At 31.7% G+C, this 25,076-nt stretch overlaps 4 protein-coding genes across 4 annotated transcripts; 3 read left to right on the top strand and 1 right to left on the bottom strand.

Moving 5' to 3' along the window:
• The first annotated feature begins 386 nt into the window (after nucleotides 1–386).
• On the top strand, nucleotides 387–3,156 carry LOC112751681 (cytochrome P450 704C1-like). The gene is made up of 6 exons (XM_025800898.3): nucleotides 387–804; nucleotides 1,370–1,585; nucleotides 1,694–1,981; nucleotides 2,075–2,392; nucleotides 2,514–2,717; nucleotides 2,819–3,156. The coding sequence occupies exons 1-6, from the start codon at nucleotides 514–516 to the stop codon at nucleotides 3,014–3,016; spliced, it is 1,515 nt and encodes a 504-aa protein (XP_025656683.1). The 5' UTR covers nucleotides 387–513; the 3' UTR covers nucleotides 3,017–3,156.
• A 1,502-nt stretch (nucleotides 3,157–4,658) lies between these two features.
• On the top strand, nucleotides 4,659–6,451 carry LOC112751683 (13-hydroxylupanine O-tigloyltransferase). The gene is made up of 2 exons (XM_025800900.3): nucleotides 4,659–5,855; nucleotides 5,940–6,451. Exons 1-2 carry the CDS (start codon nucleotides 4,951–4,953, stop codon nucleotides 6,412–6,414), a joined length of 1,380 nt encoding a protein of 459 aa, XP_025656685.1. The 5' UTR covers nucleotides 4,659–4,950; the 3' UTR covers nucleotides 6,415–6,451.
• A 5,656-nt stretch (nucleotides 6,452–12,107) lies between these two features.
• On the top strand, nucleotides 12,108–15,716 carry LOC112749395 (13-hydroxylupanine O-tigloyltransferase-like). Its single transcript, XM_025797649.2, has 3 exons — nucleotides 12,108–12,678; nucleotides 14,631–15,085; nucleotides 15,170–15,716. The coding sequence occupies exons 1-3, from the start codon at nucleotides 12,214–12,216 to the stop codon at nucleotides 15,648–15,650; spliced, it is 1,401 nt and encodes a 466-aa protein (XP_025653434.1). The 5' UTR covers nucleotides 12,108–12,213; the 3' UTR covers nucleotides 15,651–15,716.
• A 2,098-nt stretch (nucleotides 15,717–17,814) lies between these two features.
• On the bottom strand, nucleotides 17,815–21,526 carry LOC112749396 (serine decarboxylase 1-like). The gene is made up of 5 exons (XM_029293036.2): nucleotides 21,319–21,526; nucleotides 21,002–21,233; nucleotides 19,733–19,926; nucleotides 19,440–19,576; nucleotides 17,815–18,407 (listed from the first exon to the last, which is right to left on the bottom strand). Exons 1-5 carry the CDS (start codon nucleotides 21,524–21,526, stop codon nucleotides 17,823–17,825), a joined length of 1,356 nt encoding a protein of 451 aa, XP_029148869.1. The 3' UTR covers nucleotides 17,815–17,822.
• Nucleotides 21,527–25,076: the final 3,550 nt, after the last annotated feature.

The raw sequence follows: 25,076 nt of genomic DNA on the forward strand, positions 1-25,076 counted from the left end.
TTATTACTATATGTTATAGTAATAATTATATAGTTTTTGCGATCATTAAAAATTTTTTTTACCGACATAGTCGCTAAAACCTTTTAGTAATAAACATAAAACGGCTATATCTAATTGCTGCTAAAAGCAAAATAACTAATAGTTAAAAATGATGTTTCTAGAAGTATCAGTAATATATTAAAATAAACCAATAAAGATAATAGTAACTATTGTGGAACTTAGGACCCGCACAAAATTGCAGAACTCAGTAATATACAGATTATTTTAAAGCTAATTATATAATAAAAACTCATGTATTATTTTTCATTATCTAAAAATGTTATAACAAATTTATAATACTAGTTTTTCACATATTATAAAATGACAGGCCAGGGTGGTAGACCAGTGGGTGACAAACATAGTGTTTAAATACCATTCTATGAAAAATATTATAAATAATTCTGTTGTTATTATAGGTATTTCAGTTTCTTCATGATCAAAATTTTGTAGCAAATAGTCTTCTGCTGAGCCAAAATGTTAAATTATTTTAGCATTGATTGCAAATATCTAGCTGCAGCAGTTGTAGCCTTAGTTATAGCAGTGTTAGTTGCCGAAAGACATGGCCGGAGAAGAAAACGCCACCCCATTGCCGGAACTGTTTTCCACCAACTTGTCAACTTCAACAGGCTACATGATTACATGACAGATCTTGCAAGAAAGCACAGCAGTTATAGGCTCCTTAGCTTATCAAGCAGTGAGGTGAATACTTCAGACCCCACCAATGTGGAATATATCCTCAAGACAAACTTTTCAAACTATGGCAAGGTACTAATTCAACTCTACAAAGTTAAATCATGTGAGGATCTACTTTTGCATGTACACACTTGAATTTTATTTCCTCAATATTTGGCTATTTTTGTGCATGTTTTGTTGCTAATTTGCAAATCTGTTCTAGCCTCTAGAATTGATTCTAGCAAAAGTGAATATGTTTACTTTCAGAATAGTAACAACCAAATATAAATACCTTGCATCAAAAATCAAAATCAATTCTATCAGAATTAGTTATACAAAAACAGAACTAAACATGTTCAGATATGTGATAATTTTGTGGCCAGAAAGAAAAGTTGTTATTTCAGTTTGCATAGTAATAGCAAAAAGCTGGAAGGAGAGGAAGTTCACAAGTCAGATTTAACGTTCCAAATTATGCAATTCCTAGTTGATTGGAATTTTAGAACTAAAGGAAAACTTGAATTGATTCAGACATTTTAAATATTTCATATCTTCGTGATGAACATATTTTCCCAATCTATAGTGGAAAATACAATGTATTATTGAATCAGTAACATAGTTTGGATGCTAGAGCCTAAAAAGTTCCTATAACTTGTTTCAGGGACGGCATCAGTATGAAATTCTGAGGGACCTGTTGGGAGATGGGATATTCACAGTGGATGGAGAGAAGTGGAGACATCAGAGAAAGGCAGCAAGCTACCAATTTTCCTCAAAGCTTTTGAGAGATTACAGCAGTTCGGTTTTCAAATCAAATGCTGTAAAACTTGCTGCAATAGTATCTGAAGCAGCAACATCAAATAAGGCAATTGAAATCCATGTATGAATCTTCAAATAGAGAGATATACTTCTACAACATTTAGTTAAACAACTTTGGTTATTATTTGAGTTTGTTACACATTGATGTAAGAAAAGTTCTTATTGGCAGGACTTACTTTCCAAATCAACCATGGACTCGGTATTTAATATAGTACTAGGTGTAGAACTGGACACTATGGGTGGAACATATGAAGAAGGCATCAAATTCTCTAGTTCTTTTGATGATGCAAGTGCAATTACTGCACTTAGGTATATCGACGTTTTCTGGAAGGCAAAGCGGTTTTTGAACATAGGACAAGAAGCTTTACTGAAGAAACATGTCAGAGTTGTAGATGAATTTGTGTATAATGTGATTAAAAGCAAGACTGAACAAGTCCATAATCAAGATGATAAGCCTGTAAGAATTCATAAGACAAAACCTTATTTGTTGATAGTTATAGAAAATCATTGAAGAAATTCATTGGCATTACATGTTGTTTTCTTTTGACAGGTGAGGAAAGATCTTTTGTCAAGGTTTCTAGAATTGGATGAGACCGATCCAAAGTACCTGAAAGACATCATCTTGAGTTTCATCATAGCTGGAAAAGATACAACAGCCACTACTCTTTCATGGTTCCTTTTCCGGCTATGCAAGCTTCCTCATGTGCAGGAAAAGATTGCACAAGAAGTCAAAGATGCAACCGGGTTATCAGATTTTTCAAAGCTAGAGGAGTTTGCAGCTAATATAACTGAAGAAGCTCTTGAAAAACTGCAGTATCTACATGCAGCTTTGACAGAGACACTAAGACTCCACCCTGCTGTTCCATGGGTGAATGATATAACAAAACCACACGGAAAAAAAAAGAAAATATTCTTTTTTATATATATTCTTCTATAGTATGTTTAGTATTCGATTTGTCTAACGACTTGGTTTGATGCTTGTATGGCAGCATACAAAGATTTGTTCCTCAGATGATGTGTGGCCGGATGGATTCTATGTGAAGAAAGGTGATGTTGTGACATACCAACCTTATGCCATGGGAAGGATGAAATCATTGTGGGGTGATGATGCTGAAGAGTTCAAACCAGAAAGGTGGCTCGACATAGATGGAAAGTTTCAGCAAGAAAGCCCTTTCAAATTCACAGCTTTCCAGGTCAGAGCTTGATATGATATCACTTCAAAATAGTTTTCTTAGCGAACAAGAAACATTGAAAAAATAGAAATTTATATATATATTGGTTGTTGATTCCACAGGCGGGTCCAAGAGTTTGTCTTGGGAAGGATTTCTCATACAGACAGATGAAAATCTTCTCTGCTATCCTCTTAGGCAGCTACAAATTCAAGTTGGTTGATGAACACAAATCAATACATTATAGAACTTCACTTACTCTGCATCTGGATGGAGGTCTGCATCTCTATGCTTATAGAAGATTTGGATATTCAAATTCATAGATATCAGAATGCTTTATTCTCATTGTATTGTAAACTAAGAAAACAAAGTTGTGCTTAATTGCTGTGTATTTACATAACAAGAATGGGAAAACAAATATATGAAAGATATTAATAAAATTATTATCAATTTTGTTTTCTTACAATTGCTAGCTTTTAAAAATATATCTGCAACCTTTTACAGGCATCAATATGTTGAAAGAGAAGGGAAGAGTAACCTAGTACATTTTACAATTGTATTTGTAGGTTTTCGAAATTATTCCATTGGAGAGTAGCTGGCTTGAGATTGAATTAATTAAGCCATATTCTTCTTTGGGAATTTAATGATAATAAATTATCAAGATTTAACACTTGATGCTATCAATAGTTTCTCCAACTGGTTGATCATCATGTGGTAGTTTTGTGCAACAAATGTAAACTGCTCATAAATTCTATCTTCTCCAGCTGGCAGCAGCATAGCACCTGAGTTGTCGTGTCTGCGTGTCGGACACATTTCGAACACAACACTCACCGACACTCGTTCGACACGCGTGTCTGCTGTGTCCAAACCGTGTCTCAATAAAAAATAAAAAATTCTTTTCTGGACCTATGAAGCACGGATTCTCTCATGGTGCTGGCGTATCCGTGTCGGATTCGAAACCGACGCCGACACACGGTGGATACTTCAAACGAATGTATCGGCGGTGTGTCTTCTTGCGGTGCAGAATTTTGGTGGAGCTGTCACGAATCCGAACGAGTCCGACCCGATTCAAATGTTCATGAGACGGATCTTTCTGCTGGACTACAAATTTTAAATTGATTTTGTGATTTTATGGCCCGATTAACCAATTTTTTCTTTCTAATTTTAAAATATTCTAAAATGAAAACAAATCAAAATTTAAATTTAAAAATAAAATAATTAATAAATCAAAACCTAAATCTAATTACCCAGATCTGAGTGAAGTTTCGTATTTATCTTTAGATGAACCAAACATAGAAGCTGTGGTGTTTTTGCGGATGATGAACTTGGAGGAGAAGAAATTGATACATTTTCTGTTAGCGAGATGGCAAGAGTAGATTAAATTTTTTTATTTTTTTTAATAATTGCATAATTTTAAGACTTTTTTATGCGACTATATTTACTCTTATATTTACAATATGATATTTTATTAATTTAATATATTATTTAAATTTTAATTCACATCGTATTCTAAACGTGTCGTATCCAATTTTTTATAAAAAGAACGTGTCGGCGTATCCGTGTCGTGTCGTGTCCGTATCGCGTGTCATATTGGTGCTTCCTAGCTTCGGACACACTTTGACACACCTAAATACTATTACCAGTCAGCGTGTCCGGTTTTATTTTTAATATATATTCTTAAAATAAATTTAGATATAGTATATATTATTATTTATTAAAATAAAAAAAATTTTAAATACTTGATATAATTAAAATAAGACAATAAAAATAATTTAAAAAATTAATTTATATTTTAATATCAATAAAATATTAAAATATTATTACGGTTTATCTAAAAAATACTTTATATTTTATATGTATGCATGTCCCCGTGTCATGTAAGATTTTAACATTCGCGACTCCGTGTCGGTGTGTGCATCGTACTTACCATTCATGTGATTGAAGAGATAAGCTTCTCCTACACGTGGCAGCCACTAAAATCTCTCCAGCAGCGTCTCTAACTAGTTTGCTGTATAATCATCACTACTCGTCCTTCATTACTCTGTTAGCTGCACAGCAAAATAGTTTACTTCTCTTTACAAATAGTTCCTCTCCTTCTATATGCTCTACTGAATTCAATCAAGTTTAATTTATTCAGTTTTCACTTCTCTTTCTCTACCTTGTATAATTAATTCTCTTACTATCAACGTCTCTCTCAGTTTGTTCATCAAACACCAACATTTCCATTTTTTTGCTTTAGTTCACATAAAAGCACATAATGGTTCTCCAGAAATCATCATCTATGGTGCTTAAAGTGAGGAGGAAGCCAGCGGAGTCAGTGGCACCTGCTGGACCCACCCCCCGTGAGCTCAAGCTTCTCTCCGATATTGATGACCAAAAGGGTCTTCGTTACCACCTTCCATTGGTGCAATTCTTTCCATACAACCCTTCAATGGCAGGGAAAGACCCTGTCCATGTCATCAGGGAAGCATTGTCCAAAGCACTTGTGTTCTATTATCCACTTGCCGGAAGGCTTAGGGAAGGTCATAGTGGCAAACTTGTGGTGGATTGCACTGCCGAAGGTGTACTGTTCATTGAAGCTGATGCAGACGTTACACTTGACTATTTTGGTGTTGACCCTCTGCCTCCATTTCCTTGCTTTGATGAGCTCCTCTACGATGCTCCATTTTCTGATGATGGGATCATCAACTCTCCTCTGCTGCTTATTCAGGTAACACGTCTCAAATGCGGTGGTTTCATCTTTGCTATACGTGTGAACCACACACTGTGTGATGGATGTGGAATTGGTCAATTCATAAAGGCCATAGCAGAAATAGCCCAAGGTGCATCAAACCCTTCAATTCTCCCAGTTTGGTGTAGGGATCTTCTTTGTGCCAGAGACCCACCAAGAGTCACATTCATCCACCATGAATACAAACAACTATCACTTGATGACAACAAAACTGTCTCCTTCAAACCCTCCCAAGCTTCCTTCTTCTTTGGCCCCCAAGAGATTGATGCATTGCGCTGCCTCCTCCCTCGTCGTCTTGCTCAATCTTCCACCACCTTCGAAGTCCTCAGTGCATGCATATGGCGTTGTCATACAGCTGCATTGCAATGGCAAAACCCTAACCAAGAGGTTCGCTTGCTTTGCACAGTCAATGCACGTTTTGAACCTTGCAGGTTAAAATAATAATTACATCTGCATACTCCTCTTTAATTTGAACAAGGATAATCATTTTAATTGATTCTCTTTTCCTTTAATAGGTTTAGTCCTCCACTGCCTGAAGGGTATTATGGCAACGCTTTTGTGCTTCCTACGGCAGTTTCCACCGTGGAGATGCTTTGCAGGCGGGCTTTGAGCTATGCATTGGAGTTGGTGAAGAAAGCAAAGAAAGATGCAAGTGAGGAGTATGTTCACTCTACTTCTGATCTAATGGCCATTAAGGGAAGGCCTGCGTTTTCGATGACAGGATCCTTTATAGTGTCAGACATCACAAAATGTGGGTTTAGAGATGTGGATTATGGATGGGGTAAGCCTTTGTATTCTGGATTAGTCAGAGCTGGTATAGATGATATTTCTGGTGTGAGCTACTATGTTCCATATACTAACTCTAGAGGAGTGCATGGTAGAGTTGTCTTAATTTCCCTGCCAGAAGAAGATGCCATGAAAAGGTTTGAGAAAGAGCTTAACGAAATACTTCAGATCAGGGATGAAATATCATTTGTATTGGATGCTTGATATCTGAATATGTATGCATGTCAACTCGGTTTTATAACTCGTCGCGTGTGTTTTAGGGCTACCAGTTTTATTGAAATTCAGCCAATATTTAATCAATAAAAATAAAGTGAATAATTTTATATTATTGGATGAAATTTCACGTCATTAAAATTACTAATGATGACTAATTGATAATGATAATAGGGCAAATTACTATATTAAACTAAAGAGAGGAAAAAATTACAGAAATTTACCAAACCAAAAACTGGTTCATAAATCAACCAAGAGTCATTTATATATAGTTCAAATCAGCCTAATTCGAACTCTAATTACATGTAATTCGAATCACACTGATTCGAACTACTCACACCCACTAATTCGAATAGTTCGAATCGCTGTGATTCGAATTACATGTAATTAGAGTTCGAATTAGGCTGATTCGAACTATATATAAATAGCTCTTGGTTGATTCATGAACCAGTTTTTAGTTTGGCAGATTTCTGTAATTTTTTTCTCTCCTTGACTTAATATAGTGATTTGCTCATGATAATATATATGTTCTACATTGTGATCTTTTACTATTATTATTAAAGAGTAGTGCTAGGAACCAGTAGAATTTGTGATATTTAGCCATCAATTAGTCATCATCAATATTTTTAATGGTGTAAGATGATAACTAATAGTGTAGGATTACTCATTTTCCTTTTAATAGTTAAGTGCGGGACAAATTTTAATAAAAATGTTGAACTCTAAACTTTCCCATTATTAAACCGAAAAATATAGACAATTTATATTAAAAATTTCAATGTTGGGGAATTGCATATTTGCGTGCCTCCCTTGGCTTGCATGAGACGACTCTGCTTCTGCAAATACATACCTTCTTCGTCTTGCTGGAAAAATCTTTTTTATAGTAAACTTATTGTTCGTGACTTCGGGTCTAGACGGGTCGGTGATGTGCTTTGAGAGTGGAATGGAGGGAACTGGCTTGGATCTGAGTTTCTGGTGCGTGAGGACTGAGACTTCGCAACCTTTCGAACTGTTGTGGTGTGAAGAGGGGGCCACCTGCAAAAAGGATTTTGACGCTTAAATCAGAAATTTGTACAGATGACAATAAAAGTGAGGAGATAGTAACGTACCTTGAGAGAGGTAGGGCCCTCCCTTTATATACCTCACACCTAGGGCGGGTCCCACAAGAGTAGACCCGCCTTCCAAGAAGTTTTCTTTCCCCCAGCTACAAGTGTTGTGCTGGAGGGGTGGAGGTATTGGATCGATCTCCCGGTTCGGGTCCGATAACCTCGTTAGGCCGGACGCCTGGGTCGGGGCGTAGTGCTAGCTGAGCCGGGCCGGAACATTTATGATTATCAAAAGGGAAAGTATGATGAGCCAATGGAATATTTATACAATGTGTACAATGGAGGTTTAGGGAGTATTAGAGATATAATCATTAGTGTTACCTATTCCCATCAGCTGAAACTTTTGGAATAAGTGGTATCATGACATGGTATTAGAGCGCTAGATCCGAAAAGTCAAGAGTTCAATCCTTGATGAATTCCAAAATCAGTTTAAGCTTAGTACTCGAATGATTATTCTAGATAGTATGGGGGATGTTTCATTGTCTCCCTGGCGGGATCCTTTTTAATATGTATTTTATATTTCAATATATATTTTATACTATTAGTTAACTTTAATAGTTGATTTTGATATTTACTTAACAAAGTTGTATATTCATAATTTCATATAGTAAATTTGTGCAATATTTTTTTACTTTTGTCATATCTTTTGCAATACTTTTTGTTAAAATATTAAGTCTTATAATCCAACTAACATCTTTTTTATTTTTTTGAAATATTGTGAGTGATAAAATAATATTGAGGAAACTCGTTATTATACATATTAAATAGATTAGTAAGTACACTAGTATCTACTAATACACTAATAAAGATTATAATGGAGTGCACACATAATATAATTTGCTAGGAATTATATAAAGCATAAATACATTGTATAGCTAATACAAATCTCAATGACGATAACAAACTGTGTGTTGAGCAAGAACAATTTGCAGTACCAACATCTATCCTCTGCAATGCATGGAGGCTGAAAAGAAAAGCCATAATCCTTGAACCACCAAAAGGATCGTTTCTGAAGAAACTCAGCGACAAATGAATCCAACATTTCAATGGTAACGTGATGCATGACCACCACATGCGCAATGTTCCCTTTGCATGCCAGATTTCACCTACGGTTGAATTCATCATCAAGAGGCCTCCCAAGAGTTTATGTATCCAAAAAACCACACACTTCCCATGGGTTTCTTGAAACTTATCTTTGGTGCCTGCATGCATGCATAGATACATTAAAATGTGTCTCTACTTAACAATTTAAACTATGGAATCTGTATGTTAATATTGATAGATGTATAAATGAGAATGTAAATTAAAAACTGTAATGTTGTGACAATTAAGAAGAAGATGAAAGGATAGTATGAATGTATGAGTGAACATTATGAAGGATGAATTCTTCAATTATTTCCTTCTTCTGAGTTGAGGAAGAAACTCCTAATACAACTCTATTCAAATATTCCAAATGATTCTCTACTCAGTTATCTCTCAAATCTTATAATTTTCACTCACTCTAACAAACTCTCCACACTACCATATGAATATAATCCTGTGTTCTGTTTACAACTACTTAACAATATCCTTCTCTTTGGCCCACTCTTTTCTTCATCTGACTTCGATCCAGTTACTCTCTTCTCAAGTTCATCTCTCTGGCCCAATTTCACCATCCTTACTTGGGCTAGATGATTCCAACCAGCTCTTAAATATTGTTTTTATTAACCAATTTGGATTGGTCGTGTAGTCAGATCACTTGTCCGTTTGAGTAAGTGTCGGAGTTCAATTCTTGTCTTATGCATGCAGTAATTCATTAGTCAACAAAAATTTTTTAAATAGAGCTCAGATCTCGATAAATTAATCTTTAATCTATCTTATTAAAAAGGGAAAGTATGAGAAACCAATGTAATATTTGTACAATATGTACAATGGAGGTTTAGGGAGTATTAGAGATATAATTATTAGTGTTATCTTTTTTCATTAGCTAAATTTTTTGGAATGAGTAGTATCATGACATGGTATTAGAGTTCTAGATCCGAAAGGTCAAGAGTTCAATCCTTGGTGAACTCGTCGGATGGTTATTCTATATAGTATGGAGAATGTTCATTTTGTAACTCATATAGTCCATTGTACACATTATACAAATAAGTCATTGTCTCTCTAGCGAGACTCTTAAAAAATACCATGCATAACAAAAAAAAATGTTTCTATTTTCTAGCTTACTAACAAATAAGTCATTCATATCTATACTCTCAATAGCCTCTGTAGACCCTTTTAAGTGGCCTTTTTTAAATTACCTCCCAAAGGAGGATACAACCAAATGTCATTTATCATGTATGTCTAGGGGCCTAATATAATTTAGGTAAATACACCATGGTGGAGTCTATGGTTATTATTATGATAGCTCCTATATATCGGCTATAAAATTTTAGTGTTGTTAAAATTAAAGGTAGGAACCAGTAAGGTAGGGTAGTATTTAAGTTCTACCTTAATTATATCTATAGGTTTAAATTTTTTAACTCAAACTTTATCCGCATTTTAAATTTTCCAATTCGATTTGATCTAACCTGCAAAATTAAATTTATTTAAAAAAAATATTGGTTGAAATTGACTAATAAATTATTGGTTTTATAGTTAAATTCATTAAAAATCCATAATCTAAACTCTAACTAGAACTTAATTTATTATGTTAAATTGAACATGTGACTCAATTTAGTTCAACATCAACAACAAAAGTTAACAACAGTGCAGCACACTCTAGGTTAGAGGTAGAGGTGACAATAAATAAAATAAGGTTTAAACTCTAAATCCTATCAAATATAAAATCTATCTAAAATCATATTTATATTTCTACTTGCAAGTTTAAAACCTTTCAAGCTGAACCCTTATTAGCATAGACCTTTCCACCCAAATTGTTTTTGGCTGATTTTCTTTGATTACCAAATATTTTCGTTTGAATATGCTGTTTCTAGATCTCCTTGTGCTGCTTTTTGTTTTAATTTAAATTCATTTATTTTTTATTTTTAATTAAAATATCGGATCGAATTTGATTTATTTTTCCAAAAGCTTAATAGCCAAGCCAATCCGAAGAATTTAGCTTAAATCCGAACTCAAATTTGCTAAATCCGATCTAATCTTATCAGATAAAATTGTAAGGTCAAAAATAATAATATAGTAAATATAAAGAGAAAATACGAAAGCTAATACAAATCTTTTTTTTAAGAGCATAATAAAAAATCATAACCAAATAGATATAGTATAAAACAAATTAAATATGGAGGAGCGAATCCAAAACTCTAATTGATGAGCTAGATTACTAATACGTTATGGAGAAGATGCACTTGTTATGTCACACAAAAAACTTCTAGCAAGTGCTCGTAAGTTTTCAAGAACTAGCAAGTTTCACGAATCATTTAAAAATTCCAACTAAACATTCATAATTTTCAACTTCATTTATCGCATGGTTAGGCACCATTCATATATATAAAAGTGACAAAAATAAATTTTTCTAAAGTTATTTATTTGATCACAGTTAAAAAATATATTTTGAAAAACGTAGATGAATAATAAAAAATTCAAAGATAAATAAAAATTATTAGATTAAAAATAAAATAATTAACCATAAGAATTAATAAATTAAAATATAAATCTTTAAAAATAAAAAATATTAAAAGAATTATAAAAATTGTAAATAAAAGCTCAACTCGTAAAAAATTATTAAATTCGTAAAATAAAAAATATTAAAATAATAATAAAATGAAAATAAAAAAATAATATTATAAAATTTATAAAAAATAATAAAAATAAAACAATCTTTTAATAAAATTTTTGTTAAAAATTTAAATTTTGAACAAATTAACAATTTAGTATTTTAACGTCAAATAACCATTTCAAGAATATAACAACACTACTTTATTTTTAATAAAAATAACACTTTTAATCTATGTTATATGTAAAAAATTTAATACTTGATAATTTATTCATTGAACAAGATCAAACATTTTTATTTAAAATTATTTTAAACGCTTTGCGGACTTTAATCAGCAGTAGCAATATTTGATAGGAAAAGTATAGGTAACTAACAACATTTTTGAACAATGTGTGAATAATGTGAATTAATAGGGTTAAAAGAGTAAATTAATCTTAATAAATTTAATTAGTAGCATTAAATTAAAATGTAGTGTATTTTTATTTGATTGGTGGTTATTCATGTTGTTTAAAATGATCATTGTTTATCTAGCATTTTGCTAGGTAGATAATAACTTTTGTGAACAATGTGAACAATAGGCTCTAAAATTGGTCCAATAAAATAAAAATATACTATACTCTAAATTACCTACCTAAATCTTAATATTAGAATAATAATCCGCATAATTAGTGAATTGAATATGTTTAATATTTTCATTCTCTACCTATACTTTTATTTTTACTTTGACAATAATCTAAGCCTTGATAAAAATTAAGTAATCTTTTTCTAACAAAACAAAAATCAAGTCACATATATAGCAAACTAGTTTAGTTCTCTATATAAATAGTTTCTCTCGTTGTATACGCTGTAATGAATTCAGTCAAGTTTTATTCATTCAGTTTTCACTTCTCTCATTTTTCTCTGCCTTACATTAATACTCTTACTGTCAACACATCTCAATTTGTTCATCAAACACCAAACCTTGGATTCTTACTTTAATTCACATAAAAATACATAATGGTCCTCCAGAAATCATCATCATCAACATCATCTATGGTGTTTAAAGTAACAAGGAAGCCAGCAGAATTAGTTGCACCGGCTGGACCCACTCCCCATGAGCTTAAGCTTCTCTCCGACATTGATGACCAACAAGCTCTACGCATCCACTATACAGTGGTTCAGATCTTTCCATATCAGGCTTCAATGAAAGGTAAAGATCCTGCCCATGTCATCAGGGAAGCGTTGTCCAAAGCACTAGTATTCTATTATCCATTTGCTGGGAGACTTAGGGAAGGTCCTAGGGGAAAACTTATGGTGGATTGTACTGGAGAAGGTGTGTTGTTCATCGAAGCTGATGCAGATGTTACACTTGACCATTTTGGTGTTGATTTTCTGCCTCCATTTCCTTGCTTTGATGAGCTCCTCTGCGATGTTCCATCTTCCCATGATGGAATTATTAACTCTCCGCTCATGCTTTTTCAGGTTAATTAAATTATACACACACGCTGATCCTATTCTTATAAAATCATTTTTGGTAGTAATTAATTTGTTTTTAGTAACCATAAAAATAGCTGCTAATACTACATTTATACTTAATGAATCAATAATTATTTTATATTTTATGGCTAAAAATTTTTAATGACGATTATAATAATGATTGGCAATAAAAAAATGTTTAATAGTCATAAAACTTAATAATTTATCATTGTAATAATATATAATAATAATAATAATAAATATATCATTACTACAAAAAAAACAAATTAACTAAAAAATATCATAATATTATTACCATGAAAACTAGTTTTTTTTATAGTGTATATATTTTTGTTTGGGTTGGAAGTGAGTCAAGTCAGCTCATGAGCCAGTTCGAGCTCGACCTATTAATAGCTCAATAAGCTAAACTCGTGAGCTGGTGAGCCAAACTTAAGCCTGAAATTGAACTCATAAATTAAATGAGTCGAGTTTGAGTTTAAATAAGTTCAACTCATTAACTCGTGAGTTGGTTCGATTATATATATATAATCTATACTTTTAATATTGTATATATGTATATAAAATAGTAATATATAATGATATATATTAATGATCTTAATTATTTAAAATCTTATATTTATTTTTATATATAATTTTGATGTAGGACATAAATAAAAAATTTATAATTTATTGATAGATAAACAATATGTAAAATTAATTTTTTTCAATTTTTTTAAAATATATAAGTTATAATTTATTGATATAGAATTATAGGTTATGTTACTATTATTTAACCTAGCTTGTAAGCTCGAACTAGCTTGTGAACTTTCAGTAAGGTGAACTTGAGCTTAAAAAATAGGTTCGATTGTTAATGAGTCGAGTTGTGAGTCGAACTTGAGGTTAGTCTAGCTTGGCTCAGGTCAACTCATTCCCAACCCTAATTTCTGTTCAAAAAATCTGATGAACTAATTAGTTCAGCCAACTATTTAAAAATTAGCCAACAATTAAAAAAATATAAATAATAAAATATCCAAAATTTAAGTATAAAAAAGTGAAACAACATAAAATAAAACTGATTTAGAGAATAGAAATTAAGATTTACCGTTTAATTTTTTAAATTTAAGAGTTTAAAATTTAGGAGGATTAAGACTTAAGATTGAACGTGATTCGAAAGTAGTGGTAGAATGACAGTAAAAAAAATGTACTAGTGGTCAATTGTGGAGGAGTGGTATTGGAGTGTATGGTGGCTTTCTAATTAGGTTGAATAAATGAATTTGTTACCTGCAATTGGTGTTGTTGGCTTTCTAATTAGGTTGATTTTTTTTGTTTATATATGTAATATTATTTTTATTAGTCCATCGTAATTTTTAAAAGAAAAACACTCAATGACTAAAACAGAATTTATTATTTTTGTTAGTATTTTTAATTATTAATTTAATTCTTTTAATTTAACAATCTAACATCATATTTTTAGTTTATATTTTTAAACATTAGTAACTAAATTAAAAAATAATAAATTTTGCTAGGCCTCTAATATTACTTTTTAGGGTAACAATTTTATATTTTTATGGTATGAGAAAAATAATATTTGTAATTTGTAATGGAGATAGTGATGATATATTATATTAGAGTACTCCTAGGGAGCCAGTCAATGGCCTAAACGTACAATGTGTACAATGAGTTAAATTTTTGGTTCATGAATAAAATGAACAATGGCCTAAGCAATCATCCGGATAAGCTTAAATTGATTTTGGGGTTCACCAAAAATCGAACTCTTAACCTTTTAGATCTAAAACTCTAATAACATATCATGAAACCACTCATCCTAAAAGCGTAACCTGACAGGACAATGTAACACTAATGATCATATCTCTAATACTTCCTAAACCTCCATTGTAAGCTTAGGTCATTGGCTTCTATACTTTCTCGTTATATTATATGAATGAACGGATTGGCAGGTGACACGGCTCCAATGTGGCGGCTTCATCTTTGTTATTCGTGTGAACCACACAATGTGTGATGGAAGTGGATTTATGCAATTCATAAAAGGCATAGCAGAAATAGCCCAAGGTGCAGTAAAGCCTTCGATCCTCCCAGTTTGGTGTAGGGAGCTTCTTTGTGCCAGAGACCCTCCAATAGTCACGTACTTGCACCCTGAATACAACCAACTACCCCTTGAAGACGACAACAAATGTGCCTCCTTCAAACCCTGCCATGCTTCCTTCTTCTTTGGCTCCAAAGAGATTGATGCAATGCGCTTCCTCCTCCCTCCTCACATTGCTCAATCTTCCAACACCTTCGATGTCCTCACTGCATGCCTCTGGCGTTGTCATACAGCTGCACTGCATTGGCAAAACCCTAATCAAGAGGTTCGCTTCATGTGTGTAGCCAATGCACGTTTTGAACCTTGCAGGTTAAAATAACTTATTAAAAGAAGATTCATTTTTAATTGATTCTCTCTCTTCTCTTTTGCTAATACCCATTATTCTTGTGACAGGCTTAATCCTCCACTACCTGAAGGGTATTATGGCAACGCTTTTGTGCTTCCTGCGGCAGTTTCCACTGTGGCGAAGCTATGCGGGCGGCCCTTGAGCTATGCATTGGAGTTGGTGAAGAAAGCAAAGAAAGAAGCAAGTGAGGAGTATGTTCACTCTACTGCTGATCTAATGGCCATTAAGGGAAGGCCTGCACTTTCCTTGACAGGGTCCTTTATAGTGTCAGACATCACAAAATTTGAGATAAGAGATGTGGATTATGGATGGGGTAAGCCTTTGTATATTGGACCAGATAAGGCTGGTATAGATGATGTTCCTAGTTTGAGCTACTTTATTCCATATACTGATTCTAAAGGAGAGTATGGGAGAGTTGTTTTAATTTGTCTGCCAGAAGAAGCTATGAAAAGGTTTGAGAAAGAGCTTCATGGAATACTTCAGATCAAAGATAAACAAAAACCTATCAAGTCAATTTCCAATCTGTAGTGGATGGTTGATATGAATATCAGAATATGCATGCATGTCAACTAATTAGTTTTATAACTTGTCTGTGTTTGGGTGTGTTGTTTTTTTTATATATGTATTTTTAATAAAGAATTGACAATATGTTTTATATTGGTGTTACCCGTCAAAGTATATCTTGTAAGGCACAAATATGGCACACCCTAGTAAATTAAATCAATCAAAACTTAATATCTAACACTCGCCATAAAAATTTAGCATTAATTTGTCCTCCTAATTAATAATTATACAAAACTAAACCATCGTCTTATTGATTAGGTTCCATTCTTCTTATATTTATTTGTACATAGCCAAAAAAATTTCTTATGTGACCTCAGAATTCGTTATAGCCCAATATCTAGGATGGCATTGGAATCTCTACTCTGGCTAGAATGTCTCTTGAGGGCAGAATAATATCAAAACAACAATAACAAGAGGGTACCAACCAAAAACCAATCAAATATCTCTGTGTGAATCCAAAACCTCTACGTGGATGGTGCTTATGTTAGGCATTAGAATATTTTTTTTACTAAATATCAGAATGTTTCTTTTTCATACTAAATGGATGTTCTTTTATATATTTTATAAATTTTTTTATATACTGAGAATCGGAATTGTTGAAAGTTCCGTGATCCCCGCCCCCTATTTCTTCAATATATCATTCAGAATTTTAATTTGGGGTGAGAAGCAATTAATATCAAATATTATAAATTAAAAACAAATAAAATTAATTAAATATAATTATAAATTAGTTAAGTTATTTATTTTTTGGCTGACCACCTCTCAGGTTCCATATACTTTTCCATATCCAAATCAAACTATATCCCACCAGAATTGGTTGGGATCAGCTTAGGGGTGCACATGGGCCGGGTGAAGCCGGGTTTGATGTGACCCAGACGGCCAGACCCGACCCGAAATATACACCGGGTCTATTTATTAGACCCGAACCCGATCCTAGACCCGATGAAACCAATACACTTTCGGGCCACAATTATACCGGGTGAAAACCGGGTAAAAACCGGGTGAAAACCGGGCCGTTAACATTATATTACATTCATACCTTCTTGTAAGCTAGCATGTAAAAATATCCAAATTTCTAAGACTCCAACCATTAGTTAACATAGTAAAATTCACTTAAAAAAATATAACAAGAACCAACCCTTCTTCAAAATTAAAGCATAACCACAATCAATATTAAAGCATAACCACAATCAATACTAATATTGTCTAATAATACCAAATATTTAAATCAATACAAATAACACAATCTTATGTATTAGTCTAAAGTCTTATGCATTCTAAACATAAAACATTAACTTATAGTCTTATAATGACTAATAACACAAAATATTAAGGTTTACAATACTTAAATTCCACATAAGAATAGTCATGATCCATCACTAATAACACAAAATATTAATTGTGTATGATGACCGGGCCACCGGGCCGACTTCGGGTGACCCGAGCTATGATCCGGACCCGACCCGAAATAATGACCGAGTCTATTTTTGAGACCCATACCCAACCCTAAACCCGATAAAATCACACCAAATTAGTCCCTAAAGTGTTCGGGACCGGGCCGAATCTTCAGGCTGGGCCGGGTCTGTGCACCCCTAGATCAGCTGGTAAAATATATCTCCATAGTCAAGTGCAACACTATAAATAATAGGCGAAACCTTCACTACTCTAGGTATATGTCATGTAACCCAAAACTTAATACCATTTGAGTCCTAAACTGACTTGATTGTTAGAGTCTTTTACAGTTGTGAGTACCACCTCCATTCGATTGGAGGATTGAAGCTGACTGAAAGTTTCTTTCTTGACTCTGATCAATAATATAATGTCAAGGAAACTTGTATATGTAAAAAACAAATCTAGGAACTAATTATTATATAAGTCAACTTAATTAATTTTTTTATTTTTAATTTTAAAATTCGGAAAATTAGGACAGTAAAATTTTTTTTGTAATGAACCTATTTTTCAATTAGTTGATTGCAGTTGGCTATACTCCTAGTTGGTTCCTAGCAAAACTCATGTATAAGATATGCATTAACAAACATATTCGAATATATTAATATTTAATACTACAATAGAGTGCACACATAATATAATTTGCTAGCAAGTCACATACATATTGTATAGTTGATACAATCTCAATCACGATAACAAACTGTGCATTGAGCAAGAACAATTTGCAGCACCAATTTCATCTGCAATGCAGCGAGGCTGAAAAGAAGATCCATAATCCTTGAACCACCAAAAGGATCGTTTTTGAAGAAACTCAGCAACAAACAAATCCAACATTTCAATGGTAACGTGCTGCATGACCACGACGTGTGCAATGTTCCCTTTGCATGCCAAACTCCACCTACGGCTAAATTCATCATCAAGAGGCTTCTCAAACACAACAATGTTGCTATACTCATTTAACATTGCACCAATTCTTGCCTCACGCAATCGATTATGTAAGTAACGTGCATTCCTTATGCAACTTTGAGCTTCTTTTTGAAGCCCCAATGAACCTCTTTTAGTGATAGCATACCAAAGGAAGATTGGAGCATGTCCAGATCGGCTACCTGTGATTGTTGCATCCCTTGAACCAATGTATTCTATGTCTCTACATAATGTATTCATGTATTCTTTACGAGTTATTACAACTCCACATGGAATTGGGCATCCTAAGAATTTATGTCCAGAAACACACACACTTCCGATTGGTTTCTTGAAACTTATCTTTGGTGCCTGCATATATGTGCAATCACCCATACATTCTTAAGATGCACAAAATCAGGAATGAGATTCATTATAACTTGAATTTTATATATATATATATATATATGAGTTCCGCTAGGGAGACAATGGCTTATTTGTATAATGTGTATTAGGGATAATAAACATTTTCCCAAAAAGCTTAAACTGATTTTCGGGTTCACCAAAGATCAAACTCTTGACCTTTCGGATCTAGAACTCTAATACCATATTATGATACCACTCATCCCAAAAGTTTCAGCTAATGGGAAAAGGTAACACTAATGATTATATCTCTAATACTCCCTAAACTTCTATTATACACATTGTACAAATATTTCATTGGCTCTTCGTACTTTCCCAAAAAATATTACTAAGGTAATTCAGTCACCATAACCACCTACCGCAACTAAAGAAATGAGAGTCTTGTTAAATATCTCAAAAAAAAAAAAAAAAACTAAATATTATTCTTTCACATGTTGATTTTATTGCTATACTAATTGACTCTCTCTGACTTAGCTTTAAACCAGTGTCAAATAATTAATTATACGATAATGTTAGAGAAAAAAAATCAGCAAAAACAATCTAAATTTATATTATTTAATATTTATTTATTGCATAATACATTAAATAAAGTCAAATATAATAAATTTTGACAATTTTTTACTAAAAATTTTTGTTCTTCGAAATTTTTCGTTAATTATAATTATGCACGCAAATTATATGAAGATATATAATTTATAAACATTTTGATTTTAAATAAATTAAACTAATTTATTGATAGAATTATCCTAAGTAATTACTCCAGATATGGATTACATACACATAAATTAAATAATAATAATAATAATTTAAAAAATGATTTTGGATAAATTACTTTTTCCGAGATATAATATATAATTGAAAAAAGATGAATTGACTAAAGTAATATTTAATAAGTAGCATATAAATAAGTGTATAGCATTGCCAGACTTATGCTTTTTATTTAATGAAATTCGTGTAAATAATTAAGTGCAACGAACTCACTTGTTTGAGAAAGGGGAGCATGATTCCAAATAGAGCTCCATCACAGTGAATGTAGAATCGATCACGACTGAAACCATTTTTCTCCAATGTTTGTATTACAAGATCAATGTCGTCAACAGCTCCTTTCATTGTTGTACCTATATATATACACACACAGAGTACATATAATATAGTTTTTAAATTCAACACAATGTTATTAATTAGATCTTCGGGAAATTAACAATTTTTTTGTCATAAATTTATTGATTTGATTTTTGTATCATTTGCTAATATATCAAAGATTAAACCAAGACCTATGTTAAGATTGATGATGGCTGGATGGTCCTTGTGAGCAAGTAATGAAGCTTTTAGTTCAGCGCAATCAATTTCACCGGAGACCAAAGTTCCAACTTTGACACATTGCATTCGGTACATTCTTGCAATTTTGAATATTGAATAATGCGAATCTTGTGAAGTATATAGAATTCCATCAGGAAATTTTTCTCTCCTATATTAATTGATACATATATAGATAAATGTCAGATTACGATACATTTAGTATATATATATATACGAAGACAAAAGAAAAATAATAAAATTAAATGAGAAATGGTTTTCCATTTACTTTTTTTAGTAAATCCAGATGATCGATTCTCATATATTATATTAAGATAAAATATGATACTTAATTAAGTTTTTCAATTATGTATACACTAAAAATTAGTCAATTCATTTATATAAAATACATATTATAATATAAAATTTATATTAAAAATATATAAATAACATATGTATATATATACATAAAAGATATGATAGCTGATTTTTTGTGAATACACAAATAAAATTTAACCACTTGTATAAAATAATATTAAAATAAAAAATGCGCATTGACAATATATAACACAACATATATATTTATGAATTTAATTTTTATGCATTGTTAGCCTAAAATAATTTTATATATGCATTTAATTACGTAATGTTACGTCAATAAAAATAATTACTTTTCACATTAATCACGTGAATGATCATTTCAAAGAATAAATGTGATTGTATAATTGTGTAAAATATTTTATATTTTCAATGTATCAAAATTAAATATATATTTATATATAAATATATAGATACTGATTTGATAACTTATTTTTTGTATATATATATAATATTTTTATGTGTTAAGGAAGTTAGAGCGAATTAAGTTGGTTTAGGAGAAAAGATAATTAATGCAACTTTATATAGAGCAATGCCACAGAGCGACTAATAATATTTAAAATATTGACTAAAAATATAATATTAAAATATTAGACTAAAAGTAATTAGTCACCAAAAAAAAATAATTGAATTTTTGGTTAAAAGTGTTTGTCCTTAACTTATATATATTAATTATGGTGTTTATGAATATAGGACTATAATGGCTATGCAAATTTTTTTTTTTAATTTAAAAAATAAAAATTTTTACTTAAATATAAAAAATATGAGATTAATTTTAGCAATAATTTTTACATGTTACTAAATTTTTTTAGATACCAGCCACAACGATAAGCATAGTAGATTCTACCATATATATGTATAAGACTGACCCTAATAAAATGGCGTGAAGATTGCTTTCAGTTCCACCAGTGGTGACGTATCCCCAGTACTTGTTGTTTTGTATCTCCCACAAATTTGCAAACCAATCAAGCACACTAACTTCAAATGATGTTGAATTTAGGCACACCGTGCTTCCTAAAAATGGATCACCCGCATTGTTCAGGTGAAATCTTAGCAATGGTGCCAATGCATCGTAGTTGAAATTCTGATTAAGGGGGTAGCCTGCAGTAGTTGAAATATTTGACAAATTGTATAGATAAAAAATATATTTTATCCAAAATTAAAATAAGAATGAAAAGGCGGGTACCCAAGTTTCGCAAGTTAAAGTGATTGAGAGTGTGGATATAGTGATTAATCACGGCACACAAATTATTGGTATGTGGCTCCCCTTTATTATTCTCCTTCTCTTCTTCTTCTTCTTCTTTAGATAGCATGGCATTATTGCTGCTGCTGATAGATCTTATTAGTAGAAACGGATTTGTTGTTGCATCATGAGGTGGTGGAGTCAATGCCATTCGCACCTTCTTAGTTCTTTCCCACTTCTTGATTCGGCATCTGTTTCTGTGTGGACCTCTATTTAAACATATTCTATTGGATATATTGAGGATATTATAAATTAATATTATATAACAATAGGAAAAGTATAGGGTATCAACATATTATCTGTCAACTTCTGTCAACTCTTATTTATAATTGTATTTCATAGAAGTGTGTTCGTGGATGTGTCTAATAATTAATATATTTTAAATGCATATATAAAGAGACACATCCAGAAAATATATCTATAAAGACACTTCTATTAAACACAGCTATAAAAAATACATTTTTATTAGACACATCTACGAACACACTTCCATGAAACACAATTATAAATAAGAGTTGGCAGAAGTTGGCAGATATACTGTTGGTAACGTAGCGGAACCGATAATAATATCATTAAACTATAAATAGTAATTCAGAGGTTACCAAATTGATGAGTAGCTATGTCAAATTTGAGAAATTGAAAATTAGAAAATATCAAATAAAATTACAATGTTAAATTTAAGTGCTAGCAAGTTTCACGAATCATTCAAAGGTTTCAACTAATTAAGCATTCATAATTTTCAGCTTCATTTATTGCATGGTTAGTTGCACCCGCCTAAAAACTTTAATCAGCAGCAGCCATATTTAACAATAATCAAATTATTCAAAGGTTATTTTTCCAACTAATTAAACTTTCTTCAATTAAACTTCAATTCCGCCCAAAAACTTTAATTGGCAGCAGCAACATTTGACAATAACCTAAGCCTTGATTAAAATTAAGTAATCCTTTTTTTAACAAAATAAGAATCAAGTCACATACACAGCAAATGAGCAAATTAAACTAGGCTTAACTAGTTCAGTTCTATATATAAATAGTTTCTCTCCTTGTATATGCTGTAATGAATTCAATCAAGTTTAATTCATTCAGTTTCTTTGATCTTTCTCTACCTTACATTAATACTCTTACTATCAACACATCTTAGTTTATTCATCAAACACCAATTATTTTCTAGAAATTGGGATACAAATGAAGGGTTCAGGACAAGTCCAAAGCCTACTCTATGATTTCTTCTCTTTATTTGATATCACAAATATGAGATCACCAGATTGTTTGCCTTCTCTGATTCAGATTGGGCAATGAATCTCGAGATAGAAGGTCAGTTTCAGGCTTTTGTTCATACCTTGGGTCTAATCTTATCTCTTGATCTTGTAGAAAACAAGCTACTAATATAAGCTACTAGCTTTCATAGAGACAGAATTTAAGAGCCTTACATCATGTGAAGCTGAGCTTGTCTGGTTGAAGAACTTGCTTGGAGAGCTGAAAATTCCTACAAACACAGCACCAACTATATTTTATGACAACATGAGTACAATGTTGTTAATGGCTAATTGTATTCTACATTACAAGACTAAACATTTTCAGCTTGAAGTGCAATTGATCGGAAACAAGCTGAATAATCAAGCTCTACATATTGTACATATACCTGGAGTTGATCAAATTACATACATACTTACTAAACCTTTGTATATTGCATCATTTTTGAGGGACTTAGAAGCAAACTTCGAGTTGAGTAAAGAAGACAATTCTTTAGATAAACAGGTATTAGCTGATGAGAGTTAGGTAGTTATGATTGTTTAACTATTTGTGGTTAGTAGTTGGTTAGCTTATTGACCAAGTCTCTGCACTATTGCTATATATAGGTAGTGCAGTGGTTCATTCTGTTACTAACAATTTTACATCTAATAGCTCATATATTCAATTCATGCATATCACTACTTCTTCTCTGTTCTCTGTTACTAGTTCCTGATCTATCATTTCCTTTTTTATTTTCTTGTTGTGAAAGCAATCTTGACAAAACCTCTTCAAAAACCTTTCAAGCTGAACCCTTAGATGCACTGACCTCTCCATCCAATTGATCCTACTTAACCTACCCACAGTGTGTGTATATATTGTTTCTTTAATTTTTTGTTGAATTAAATCGTTATTATTTGCTTGAATATGTATCTACTCTGTGTTTTTGTTCCACATATAGTATTTGAATATGTTGTTTCTAGATCTCCTTGCATTGCTTTTTGTTTTAATCTATTCTTAATATATAAAAGTAGCATAAGTTTACCCACATTACTTTTAAGACATATTTTTCCTCCTACTAATGCCATGTCAGTAACATCGCTTACTTGCCAAAATTTTAGAATCAACCTCTCAATTTTTGCTAAATCACCTATTATTTTCAAATCGGCAAAAAAAATAAACTATACAAAAAAAACTCATTAAATGTAACAAACTATACAATAAGTTTATAACCCCCAATAATTAATTTCTATAAATAACTCATTAAATATAATAATGGAAATATTTGGTAACCAAAGAAAATCAGTCAAAAACAGCCATAATTTGCCTTATTTAACATTTATTAATTGTTGTGATAATTAATTAATGCTAAATAAGTCAAGTTCTAGCTGTTTTTTTTTATCTACCTAACATTACCCATATAATAAATATCCATATTATAAATGTCATAATAATATTATTAATCATAATAAATTTTACGTTACAAATATTTAAATTTCATACTATTTGACCTACTTATATAAGTCTCTTATCAGTTATCACTATTCCTTCAAATAGCATCAAATTTAGCACAAAAAATTTATTTCTGAACTACATAACATCTCAAACTTACTTAATGAAGTATCATTCCTTGGACAATATTACCAAACAAACAGACAATTGGTTTATCAAAGTTTGCGTGATTCGTCTGTAAAAACATTAACAACCACAAACGAAGAGGAGTCTCTTTGCTTAGAAATGATTATATTAGATGAAAATGAGACAACTACATTTGTGGTACATGTAATCAAGCACTACAATATCCAACAATAAGGTAACCATATATACTTTTCATAATCTCATCTATCAAATTATTAGTTACCAACCCAATACTTATTTCATATCAAAGTGCTACAACAATTTTTGTACTATTTGATGGCGAAGAAAAAAAGTGTTGGGCACAACTGCTTCCAATCTAATGACACTCCAGAAAAATAATGACATTGAAACACCATCCTAATTGAAAAATTTGTGCAACCTTACACTTATATTTGAAGTCAAAGTAAATGATTTTAATCTCAAAAAAATTTGTTAACAATACACTGTTACCAAGACATTTGTTCCAATCAAAAACACTGAACCTCAACACCCATTACAACAAATAAAACAGGTAATACTCTAGAAAAAATTCACGTATTCAAGACATCATTTTTATTTCTAATTTAAATTATTCATTGATTATAGGAACCAACTTCGCCAACACTAATATCATCAGACGAAGATCACATATCCATAAAGAGATTAAGGAGAAAGAAAAGCATAAAATTCAAGACACATCTTCGGAAGAAGAACATACATGCAAAGATGGAACAAACAACACAATAAAAAGTGCATACAACTCAACAATTCATAAAAAATATGCCTTCACAAGAATCTGCGACAAAAAGAATAAAGCAACAACTCTAACAACAACTAATAAAGAAAAAGGAGGA

Source organism: Arachis hypogaea, chromosome 15 (assembly GCF_003086295.3).
Source record: "Arachis hypogaea cultivar Tifrunner chromosome 15, arahy.Tifrunner.gnm2.J5K5, whole genome shotgun sequence".
NCBI lineage: Eukaryota > Viridiplantae > Streptophyta > Magnoliopsida > Fabales > Fabaceae > Arachis > Arachis hypogaea.

Bases quoted from the DNA above. Each gene is read 5' to 3' on its own strand.
- LOC112751681 (XM_025800898.3), top strand. From the start codon at position 514: ATGTTAAATTATTTTAGCATTGATTGCAAATATCTAGCTGCAGCAGTT. The intron at 1,586-1,693 runs GTATGAATCTTC...TCTTATTGGCAG, and splicing joins ATAAGGCAATTGAAATCCAT to GACTTACTTTCCAAATCAAC. The intron at 1,982-2,074 runs GTAAGAATTCAT...TTCTTTTGACAG, and splicing joins ATAATCAAGATGATAAGCCT to GTGAGGAAAGATCTTTTGTC.
- LOC112751683 (XM_025800900.3), top strand. From the start codon at position 4,951: ATGGTTCTCCAGAAATCATCATCTATGGTGCTTAAAGTGAGGAGGAAG. The intron at 5,856-5,939 runs GTTAAAATAATA...TTCCTTTAATAG, and splicing joins GCACGTTTTGAACCTTGCAG to GTTTAGTCCTCCACTGCCTG.
- LOC112749395 (XM_025797649.2), top strand. From the start codon at position 12,214: ATGGTCCTCCAGAAATCATCATCATCAACATCATCTATGGTGTTTAAA. The intron at 12,679-14,630 runs GTTAATTAAATT...ACGGATTGGCAG, and splicing joins CTCCGCTCATGCTTTTTCAG to GTGACACGGCTCCAATGTGG. The intron at 15,086-15,169 runs GTTAAAATAACT...TTCTTGTGACAG, and splicing joins GCACGTTTTGAACCTTGCAG to GCTTAATCCTCCACTACCTG.
- LOC112749396 (XM_029293036.2), bottom strand. From the start codon at position 21,526: ATGGCATTGACTCCACCACCTCATGATGCAACAACAAATCCGTTTCTA. The intron at 21,234-21,318 runs GTACCCGCCTTT...CAACTACTGCAG, and splicing joins CTTTAACTTGCGAAACTTGG to GCTACCCCCTTAATCAGAAT. The intron at 19,577-19,732 runs GTCTTGGTTTAA...GTATATATATAG, and splicing joins CATCATCAATCTTAACATAG to GTACAACAATGAAAGGAGCT.